General features: G+C 42.3%; 1 protein-coding gene across 1 annotated transcript; it reads right to left on the reverse strand.

The window, feature by feature from the left end:
• Window positions 1–4,752: 4,752 nt before the first annotated feature.
• LOC145574259 (uncharacterized) lies at window positions 4,753–5,633 on the reverse strand. Its single transcript, XM_081632012.1, has 2 exons — window positions 5,317–5,633; window positions 4,753–5,227 (listed from the first exon to the last, which is right to left on the reverse strand). The coding sequence occupies exons 1-2, from the start codon at window positions 5,631–5,633 to the stop codon at window positions 4,753–4,755; spliced, it is 792 nt and encodes a 263-aa protein (XP_081488138.1).
• Between the last annotated feature and the right edge of the window lie 5,940 nt (window positions 5,634–11,573).

An 11,573-nucleotide genomic window follows, 5' to 3' on the forward strand; every position in this document is an offset into this window, starting at 1 on the left:
GCCTCCCTATTCTTTCATTCCTTCCTTAAGCACTCCAAATAGTTCATACAATACCCTAAGTTCTATACTTAAACCAAAGATGTGAAAGGTATAAATAATTGAGGGTTTGGACCAAATCTACATTTATTTAATTTATTTTCATTTGATTTATATTTTTATTGAAGTTACTAACAATTTATTCATGATGTAGCAATTCAAGGAAATGCGAAAAGTGGTAATTAATTCACTTAATTACTCTTATTATTTTATATTGCTAGTATCATGATTAGGTTAATTTATATTTGATTTGACTCACGTTATTATTGTTGAATTGCTTCCAATATTATTGTGAATTCTATTATATTTATTGATCACCATATTGCATGTTTAAAGGGAATATGTAATTGAAAATCACGCCTAATAAGATAATTTGGACAACCAGTTTAGGTTCCTTTTTAATCTTGTTGTTAAATCAAGTGGTCACAATATTTTAGAATTATATGTTGCATTAATATTCAACCAATTTAGCTTAATAATAGATTGGAGAAAATTGAATATTTTGTTTGTATGTCTTTAAGATCGCAGGAATCACTTTTCACAATAAGAATCGAGTAGAGGCCAATACGGGCGAATGTGACTCCATGACTCACTTCGTACCATCATCCCCGATCCTCCGTTCGTGGTTCTGAACCATATGGAGTTAGTAATCTCATGGATTATGAATGGGGTTTAACCTTCACGGGTCAATCGTTGTTGCCTTCGTTGTCCCTTTATCGTGGTTGCCTTTTATGATCCGTGAACGGTTTACAAGTTCCTTAAAAACTTGTTGGCGGCTCCCTACTTTCCTTGTCCCTAATCGTATTATGTCAATTCCCACTTCCTATGAGTGCCAAGCATATTCACAACATGCTCTAACGTAGGCGCACTTCGAACGACGCCTATAGTGGCCGCTTGGGAGGATGAGCGGCCGCGCCGTAGATCATTTAGCGTGTACCGAGCAGCCCTAGATGTTGGACTTCGTTTTCCCCTTCATCCTTTCATTTGTTCCGTCCTGCACGAGTACGACATTGCTCTTTTCCAGTCGATGCCAAACAACTAGGTAAATATTTGTGGGTACTTAGTGACTTGCATCCGGAAAGGCTTCAAGCCGGACTTTCCGGTTTTTCTATGAGATGCACGCTATGACCCGCCTAGAGAAGCACTCGGACGACTGGTTCATCCTTAGCACCACCAAAGACTATATGATGGTGATGGACCGTGTGTCAAAGTGGCGGGACTGGAAGAATCGATTCTAACGCATCAAAACAAAATACGCGAAGTTCAATCTGCAAATGAATCGGTTCAACGCCAAGCCAATCAAGCTCGGCCGAGGGGATCATAGACCATACAAACCACCCGTCCACCTGGACCAAGCCCACCAACTTGACTACATCAAGGTCAAGAGGGTTAGGAAGGACGGAAAATTAGGCTCCGGGACCTAATATTTATGTCCGCATGTGGCTTGTACAAGAACCTTCCCCAAGGTGGGGCTTTAACTCTTTCAGATGTCCGAAAACTTTTCTTTTTGCAAATTTTTCTAACTGTTTTTTAAATTTTCTTTCTCTTGCAGAGGAAGCGTACGCCATGCTGGACAAAAAGCAGAAGGGGGAGATCGATATGTCCAAGATCGATCTTGCTCGGCACAAGGCTCGGCAACGAGCGTACGAGCAGACCAATGAGGTACAGACCATCTCTCTTTCTTTTCTTTTTTCTGTCCTTTGCCGAGCTAGTATGTTAGGAGGAGACTCCTTTCCCTTTTTGTGCGGACACTTCTTTGTGTCCGTGTTGGTATGTTTGGAAGAGACTCCTTCCCTTTTTTGCACGGACGCTGACTTGTTTTATTATCTTCTTGTACTACCTCCTTTCTTTCTTGCCTTTTTTAGTTGTCTACTTCTACCCCAAGGGCAAAGCTAAAGGCGTCGGCCACCTCTTCCAAGGACAGGGTGTCCAAACAGAGGAAGTCGGTCGCTTCTAATACCCCTTCAGACCCTGCAGCTAAGACAATGTCACGGATTGCTGCAAAGCGATCCAAAGGAGAGCAACCCCAACTGACACCTATTGGGGACTCCAAGTCCGTGGAACCGAAAACGAGGTCGATCTACGATGTGTCCGTGGGAACGGATGACAGCCCTATTCAAAGGGTCGAGAAGTCATACGACTAAGGATGCAACCGGTCGCACGGGTGAAGAGGAGGAAGAACCCCAGCCTCCTCCTGCCTTCATCTTCAACCCTCCTTCTCCTCCCAGCTTCTCAACTAGTTAGTCGAAAATTTCACACTTGTGTTTTCTTGCAAGTTTTTTTTTGTTGATTTGGTTTAACAATTTTTACGGTCGTGTGCAGACATTGCGGAGGAGATGCATATGAAATTGCCCGGTCAGGAAAGCCATGCGGGAAGCCTTGGCAAGGGCCGTCCCTCAAGAGCATAGGGACAAGCTAAGGGGAATAAACGAGGGCTTCCTCGATCCCATGATCTACTGCAGGGCCGAGGTAACCGTTCGCGACTGTTTGCCACTTTATCTTCCATACTAAGAAATTATTTCTTAATTTAAATTTAGTAACAACTCTTTATCAGGATGCAGCTCTTTCGTAAGCTTAATGGCTTCCTGAAATGGAAGGAAAAAGAGAATGAGCGGCTGAAGGTGGACTGGTTTAAGGTTAGGAAAGCTCAAGATGAGGTCACTGGGATGGCCGCCATCCAAAGGGTTCATCTGGAGACCCAGATAACCGTGCTGACCAAAAAAGTGGCGCGATAGGCTTAGGATATGGTGAGGTTGGGCAAGGATCCTTAAAAATAGGCCTTGGCGAAGGACACCTTTCGACAAGAGAGGGATGCGGCGATCCTGGATGCCCAACAATGGAAGGAGGGCTTCGAAGCCTCCGAAAAGCTGTAGGGAGACCTAACCCTTGCCTAGCTAAACTTGGAGACGACCCTCAAGGAGGGGGAGTCCCTCAGGTCCGAGGTGGAGGCATTGACAAAGATTGTCTCAAATTTGACTGAGCAGCTAAAGGCACCTCGACCGCCCAGCCCCACCGAAATCATCCGCATTGAAAATAACGTCGAGGAGAGGTTAAAGAGCCATTTCTTCGAGGCGTTCGAGCTGATGGTGGAGGAGGGATCGACCGCCTACTACTAGGAGCGCTTCGCCAAGCACCTTGACTTTGTCTGCCTTAGAGACGAGGCCAAGAAGGCTGGACAACCCTTTCCCAAGCTGGTCGTCACACCGATTGGATCGGACGTGGACGAGGAGGATGAAGAGGAGGAGGCAGACGAATGAAGTTGAGGGCGAGGAGGAGAAGGATAAAGAGAAGCCAACTGAGAATGATTCCACCCTTGCTGCAGAGGAGCCTGCCAAAGATGACTACTTGGTTAAGTAGAGCTCAGGTCCTCCATCGGCCGCTGCCTAGTTTGAGCTTCCTAACGCTTATCTTGTTTCTGCTCTTTTTGAACAATTTTTTTTTTTTTTTTTTTTTTTTTTTTTTTTTTTTTTTGTTTCAGTGACACCTGTTTTTAGCAGTTTGTATAAATATTTTTCTGCCTACTGAGCGATTATATTTTAATTCAAATTTTGTCGCCTGCTGAGCGGTTTGTTATGCTTTGTTACTACTTAGCAATTTTTGCACAATTTTTATGCTTTTTATTGCTTTTGTACGAGCTCTAGGGGGGTATGCCCCTTTATTTGGCGATCTCCTAGTCTAAATTTTAAATAGTTTGGTTAACTTGGTAGATTGATGCCTTCAAGGGTATGAATTTAACAAGTTAATCAAATCATATACCATGATTTCCTTGGACTAGGTGAGCGCCGAATCAATATCAAACATTCGGCCGTTCTATTGGCTTTGTAAGGGTCGTCCGTTGAAGCTATTGCTCGAATGTGCCCAGAAAAGTTCAAGTAATATCTCAACCCGAAAATTTCTAAGTTTTGGCTGGGCTAGGGCGCCTTGGTATGCCCTTACTCTCTTTCGGGGCATAAAATGCCATAGAGAAATTTAGGCAACCTTCGTGTCTGACCGTCCATCTTGGTTGAAGTCGGACGATTATTTTTCGTTGGGATGCCCTTGCTTAGACAAATATGCTGTCGCTAGGTTTTACCTTTTGCGGCTGAGCTTTTATATTGCCAACACTCTAAAATTTATTTTATTTGGCATTTTTACTTAGCCTTTTAAGGCCGAGCTGCTATGTTGCATGCAACATCGATTTCTTTTTCACTCGGCATTTATGCTAAATAATGGAAGAATATAAACAATAAAATAAGGTAACAATGCTTGACTTTTTCATTAATTTTTTCAAAATTACATTGCTGGGGCCATACAGCCTTAATTACATTGCTCGGTCATCAAGATCTAGCTGTATATACAGCTTTTGGCTAAGTAAAAGAAAAAACTTAAACAAAGTATTTCTTCAGATTATCCGTGTTCCAGGTTTGAGGAATTGGACGACCATCTAAGGCTTCGAGACAATAAGTGCCATATCGAACTTCTTCTCTAATTCGGTACGGCCCTTCCCAATTTGGGGTTAACTTCCCGTCCTCATTTGCTCGGCCAACCGGTTCCATTTTCCTTAAGACCAAATCTCCTCATATTCAGCGGCCGCTTAGACACTTGGCGATTGTAAGCTCTCGTCATTCTTAGACGATAGATTTTATGTCTAAGCGCCTCATTGCCCCTTGCCTCTGGGAGAAAATCCAAGGCGGTTTTCATTGCCTTCCAATTGGCATTCTTATCATACAACATCACTCAAAGAGTGGGCTCGTACATCTCAATTGGGAGCACTACCTTAGCACCATTAACCAAGACGAATGGGGTTTTGTCAGTTGAACTCTTTATTGTGGTACGTATGGACCACAAGACATTAACCAACTCATCTGCCCACGGGCCGCCTGCTTTCTCAAGCTTTCGCTTGATGCCATTGGAAATCAGCTTGTTATAGGCCTCAACTTGGCCATTGGCTTGTGGATGACCGACCGAGGCAAAACAGTGAGTGATGCCCTGGCCACTTAGCCATTCTTTGAGTTGGTGAGTTTCAAATTGAGGTCTGTTTTCGAATACCATATACTGAGGTACTCCATAGCGAGTAATAAAATTCTTCCAGATGAAAGCTAATACATCCGTCCACTTAATATCTCGAACAGCCTCGGCCTCAACCCATTTTGTGAAGTAGTCAACAGCTACCAGCACATCCGCCGTTGACCAGATGAAGAAGTATGCGCCCCTAAGATGTCAATGCCCCATTTGGCAAAAGGGAGGGGACTGCTTATGGATGATAAGCTGTTGGCTGATCGATGGATAAAGGTTGCAAACCTCTGGCACTTGTCACATTTTTTCACCATTTTCATGACGTCCGAATTCATGCTCGGCCAGTAATACCCCAGGTGGGTATCTTTTTCAGTTAAGGTATGTCCGCCTATATGGGATCCACAATGCCCTTGGTCGAGGTAGTCCAACACATCATTCCCTCTTTCTGGAGTGATACACTTCAAGTATGGCTTCACAAAAGCTTTTTTGTATAATTCCCCTCTCTTCATTTTGAACCAGGCCGCTCTCTTCTTCATTAGCCATCTCTCTTTTGGATCGTCTGGGAGTACCCCATCCTTTAAGTATGAGATAACTCCATCCATCAATGAGGATCTTCTGTCAATGATTTGCACAGGCTCGACATCGATACTCCTCTTTTCCTTTACTTCCCAAATCAGCGATCTGGGAGTATCGCATGATGCCGAGGACGCTAATTTGGAGAGCGCGTCCGCTTGATGATTTTCTGAACGAGGGACTTGTTGCAAGGTAAATGTTCTAGGCTCTCGGCCTCCTCTTTGACCATCTGCAAATATTTCATCATGGCCGGCTCCTTGGCTTCATAGTCACCATTCACTTGGTTAACTATCAGTTGAGAGTTAAAGCTTGCATCAACTTTTGTTGCCCCGACCACCTTACACATTCTAAGGCCAACCAATAAGGATTCAGACTCGCCTTCATTATTAGAGGCTTGGAACTGAAATCTCATTGCATAGTCAAACTTATCTCTCTCGAGAGATTGACAAATAATCCCAGCACCGCATCCGCTCGCTGTTGCATTACCATCCACATACACTTTCCAAATTTGGTCTCCAGCCGGCAGGATATTCGGACGAGACATCTCAGCTACAAAATAAGCAAAGGCTTGCCCCTTGATTGCCCTTCTGGGTTTGAACGTGATGTTGAAACCTCTTAACTCTAAGGCCCATTTAAGCATGCGGCCACTGGCTTCCAAAGTTGCAAACGACTTCTTGAGTTGTTGGTCTGTATGGACCACAATTGAATGCGCCAAAAATACGGCCGAAGCTTCTTTGACGCCATATACAATGCAAGGCCAATATTTCAATATGGGGATACCTAAGCTCGGCATTATGTAACACATGGCTGATGAAATATACTAGAATTTAATGGTCGTCCCTATCAGCAAGCAGGACGACACTTAAAGAATGTTCTGAAATAGCAAGGTACATGTATAGCTTCTCGTTCTTGAGTGGACTGACGAGCCAAGGCAATTTATGTAAATGGCTTTTCAGCTGAACGAAGGCTTCTTCGGCCTCCTTTGTCCACTCAAACATAGCTTTTTTTTTAATCTTTTGAAAAAAGTATCGGCACTTATCCCCTGATCTTGAGAAGAATCGACCGAGGGCGGCTAAACAGCCTGTCAATCTTTATACCTCCTTAATTGTCCTCGGCGACTTCTTGTCCTAGAAGGCTTGAATATTCTCAGGGGTAGCCTCAATTCATTGATGGTCAATCAAAAATCCGAGAAATTTGCAAGACTCAACACCAAAGACAGACATCTTTAGATTTAGCATCATCTTATGCCGCCTGAGTTCGGTAAAGGTTTCTCAGAGATCCTTTAAATGGTCGACCGACTCCTTAGCTTTGACTTGACAATCATGTCATCAATGTATGCCTCCATATTTTGGCCGATCTAATTTTTGAAAATAATGTTCTCAAGTCTTTAAAGATAGCAGGGGAGTTCTTGAGGCCGAATGGCATAACTTTGTAACAATACAACCCCTGCTCGGTCACGAACGCTGTTTTCTCTTTGTTTTCTTCCCATAATGGGATCTGGTGGAATCCGGAGTATGCGTCCATAAAACTCATGAGTGCATGTCTGGTCGTAAAGTCGACCAGTCGGTCAATCTTAGGCAAGGGAAAGCTATCCTTCGGACGTGCTTTGTTGAGATCGGTATAATCCACGCACATCCTCTAGGCTCCATTCAACGTTCTAGCTAACACAACATTGGCCACCTAGTCTGGATAGTAGCATTGCCGAATGAAACCCGCGTCCAGCAGCTTCTTTACTTCGGCTGCGGCCGCCTAATTCCTTTCCTCCTCGTGATTTTTCTTTTTTTGTCAAACGGGCCTAACAAGTGGATTAACAGAAAGCTTGTGTACGACCAGGTCTAGGTTGATACCTGGCATTTCACTTACTTCAAACACAAACACATCCTTGAATTCTCTCAATAAACTGATTAAGTCATCTCCAACCAAACCCGCTGCTATAGTGCCGACCTTGGCGGCCCGTTCTAGTTGATCAGGGTCTAACACTACATCCTGATGATCGCCGGCAGGCTGGGGTCTCAATTCTTCTAGCCGGCCGACGGTCATTAACTGCTATGTCTGGTCGACCATGGCTTGCTTATGCTTTTGTCCAACTTGGTATGCTTGGAGTTGGGGTTCTTCCCCTTTTGGCTCGGACGGCTTTCCCTGTTTGCGGGTTGTTGGCTTCACAGCTAGCTGATTACATACTTTGGACATTTTCTGACTTCCTTGAATTGAACCAATCTTTCCATCCGAACTTTCGAACTTTAAAAGCATCAGGGGGGGGGGGGGGGACGATCACAGCTTTTGCAGCATTTTGGGTGGGACGACCGAGTATGACATTGTAGCCCGTCAGCATTTAGGGCTCGGACGACCATGTCCCTTCCTTCCCCTTTCTGCCCGACTGGGTGAATAATGCTTCCCCTAAATCCCACTAAGGGGTTAGTGATGTCCTTAAGAGCGTCTTCTGGGAACTTCAGATTTTTGAGTGCGGCCAAGCTGATGATGTCGGACGAGCTGCCCGTATCTATAAGGATCCGGCCAACTTTCAGATTTTCTATCTTCATGATGAACACCATGGGATCATTATGCAAGACCTTAACCTCCCCTCGGTCGGCCTCACTGACCGTTAACTCTAGGAAGGGTTCAACTTTGACCCCCTCGGCATGCATCACCTTATCGAGCTTCCAAGAATCCTGCTTGATACAGTTCATGGTAGGGCCGCCTGCGGCAAAGCCGCCTGATATTACATCGACCAAACCAGAATTAGTAATGTTTCCTCATCCTTTTCAGTTTTCTTTTACTTTTTCTTCTCGGAGTTGTTGTCTGTCCGAGTATAAGTGAATTTTGACTTCAAATCACATGAGTTCAGCATTCCCTTTTTTGCCAGCTTATCTAATAATCACTTTAAATTAATGCAATCGTTCGTTTCATGCCCCACGTCCTTGTGGTAATTACAATACTTGTTCTTATTTCGATACTAAGCCGAGCCTCTCATCGGCTGAGGCTTCCAGAACTCAAACTTATCCTTAATCTCCATAAAGATTGATTAACAGTCTATGGTGAACCAAAACTGCGGCTCGTACGCCTTAACGTTCTTTGACTGCTAATCATCCGCCACCCAAACTTCTTTTCGCTTTTTTCCTTCCTTCTTCTTTCCGGGCGAGTCTTGCTGAGAAGATGGCTTCTTCTCAGCTCCCTTGGCCAGCTGCTCCGCTTTGGTGAGCGAACAAAAATCAGCTGCCTCTATGACAGGCTAAAGTCGTATCACCCAATCAAAAGTAATTCCTAAATCCTCTAACTAATGCAGATAGGGAAGAAGGGTCAAACCACAGGGAAACAAGTCAATTTATTCCTAATTAATCAATATAATCTAGATTATCAAGCAACTAATTTGTTATTATAAAAGGGAACTAAACTACTAAGTGTAAAAGTGGGAAGGAATAAAAGTAGGAGGAAAATCAAGGAATAAAAGACCTAGGGCATAGGTTCACCAATAAACAATATTTTAGGGTAAAACATAACAAGTAATCATCAATGCATCGATTAATCAGATCATAAAGGGCTTTCTCTATGTATTATAATCATAGAGTTATTTTACCGGTATTAAATCTCATCTCTCGAGTCTCGACTTAACCATTTATAAATTAGTCCGCCTATTGAAACTAAGCCTAAACATCAATTCTCATCTCTCGAATCTCGAATCAATATTGCTAAACTCATACATAAAAGACCAACGCTAATCTAGTTGCATAGCATTAAATAAATCAATAGGAAATTAATCAAGCATTGATAATTAACAACAATAAATTACCCCTTCATATTATTTATGGATCCCCATAAACCCTAGAAAGAAAACTACTCAGACATAATTAAATCTAAACTAAACAAAGAGAAATTAAACAATTCATGATGAAAGAAATAAAATAAATAACTTAAATTAAAGTAGAAGAAATCGTTACCAAAGTAATCTGAATTAAGGAGTTGAATTAAGAACAAAATTGTAGAGAAAGAAAATAATCTAAAAACTAAGTAGAGAGAGAGAGAGAGTCTAAGAGAAGAGATAATAGAAGTAAAAGAAGAGAGGTCGTCCCTAAAAAACTCTAAAACGTATTTATATTAAACACTTAATTAATCCTAAATAAAACTAACAAAAATCGCCGAAGTCAGCTCCTTAGAAACACGCGCTCGGTCGGGCGCCACACTGCCTGATCGGGCCCGCCTTATATCCATCATGAGCATCTCTCGTGCCCGGCCGGGCGTGAGACAGGGCGACATGTATTCTTCCCCGTCCGGCCGGGCGCGCCTTTGGGCGGAGCCTATATTGGCCGGGCCACACTCTTTTGCAACTTGGACTTCTCGATTGGGCTCCGATTCTTCAGCCCAATTCGGATTTCCTCGTCGGGTCTTGAATACTCAGTCTAAATGCCTCTGTGTCACATGCACCAAGCCCTTAATCACCTGTTTGACAACTCTAACCGGCCCTAGGCTATGAAAACTGGTCGTGCTCCTCCAATGCTTGTAGTTACTTCATAAATATCCCGGGAAAATGCTCCAAAGGTGCAAATCCCTACAAAACTCAACAAAAACTCCGAAAACACTAGGAAACACCAATTAGTAATAAAAGTGGCTCTAAAGAGCTAAAAACACTAACAATTATGACCAAGGGAGGGAGGTAAAATACTTTATAAAATGGGCATATCAAACTCCCCAAGCCAAACCTTTGCTTGTCCCTAAGCAAAGATCTCATCAACGAATAAATAAATACATGTCTCACCCCAGATAGTCAAAATCAAGCACAAACAATTCAAGGCAAATCGGACAAACATGCATCAATATCAACCAATCTCTTTCATCCAATCACTTATCCTCCTTAACAGTTGTCAAATAGAGCAAACCACAAGAGCATATAGAATTCAAGACCAGTGCTCACACACTCAACTCTCATTTATGTGGCGAGTAAAAGATGTAATCGATCACTCTCCGTCTCAACCCCTTTATGTGAACAATGCCCTCCCAAACTCACAACACTCGTGTGTTTAAAAAGACAAGCACTCAACCTAATAGTCGACTCGAAATATGTCAAGTCATTCCTTGCATTGATAGACAACACTTTCACATTCGCACGACTCTATGAACAAGGTCGGAAGGTCTTTAAATCTTGTAATGTAAGGCTAGGGCAAAAGGGTAGAAAATATTTGGGAAAATGTGAGAGAAAAGCCATACTTAAAGGGAGCCAAAACCTAATAAAACCAAGGTCAAAAATAAATAATGGCCAAACATTCCAGCATACTCAACTCCAACAAAAGTTCACCAAATATAACTCCAAACATAAAAAACAATCCCAACACTTACAATATCACACACAAAAGTATAACAATGTAGAACTTGAGTGAATAAGTAAACTTTATTCTCCAAACTTGATTTTCATTGAAACTCAATTTTTTTTTCTCTTTGTTTCTTTTGATCAAACTCCAACTAGAACACTTGAACATTAAACATTTTTTTTCCTTTTGCTCTTTTCTTTTCTTTTGAAGTTCACTCTTTTTTTTCACTTTTTTTTCTTGAACTTCTCTATTTTTTTTTCTTATCATCATATTTCATTTTTCTCAAGAAGATTAAACTTTCAAACTCATCAAAAAAAAAAAACTACGATCAAGAACAAAATAACTTATCAAAACCCACCCAAATTGTGCAAATAATAAGCACACTACGAACTCCCTCACCTCACTCACTAATAGCTCCCCAAGCCAAGCTTGGGACTAGTAACCAATGGATCAAAATCGACTTGTAATGTGGCTAAATAAACAATAAAAGGGCACAAGCAACAACATGGGTAGCAAGAAGGGAACAAATGTATCTTAAATCATCTTAAGGTCACCTAAAAGAACAAATGCTTTCGTCCTCCACAATGTGCATTATAATGAGACATGAAACACTACTTATAGTTGCAATTCAATACTAAAATTATTGACATACCAGGATCTAACACACAT

The sequence above is a fragment of the Chenopodium album genome, chromosome 2 (assembly GCF_948465745.1).
Source record: "Chenopodium album chromosome 2, dcCheAlbu1.1, whole genome shotgun sequence".
NCBI lineage: Eukaryota > Viridiplantae > Streptophyta > Magnoliopsida > Caryophyllales > Amaranthaceae > Chenopodium > Chenopodium album.

What these genes read in the sequence shown, in the direction of transcription:
- LOC145574259 (XM_081632012.1), bottom strand. Translation starts at nt 5,633, where the DNA reads ATGGATGGAGTTATCTCATACTTAAAGGATGGGGTACTCCCAGACGAT. An exon ending in AAATGTGACAAGTGCCAGAG is followed by an intron (nt 5,228 to 5,316) that starts GTTTGCAACCTT and finishes TTGACATCTTAG; the next exon opens with GGGCGCATACTTCTTCATCT.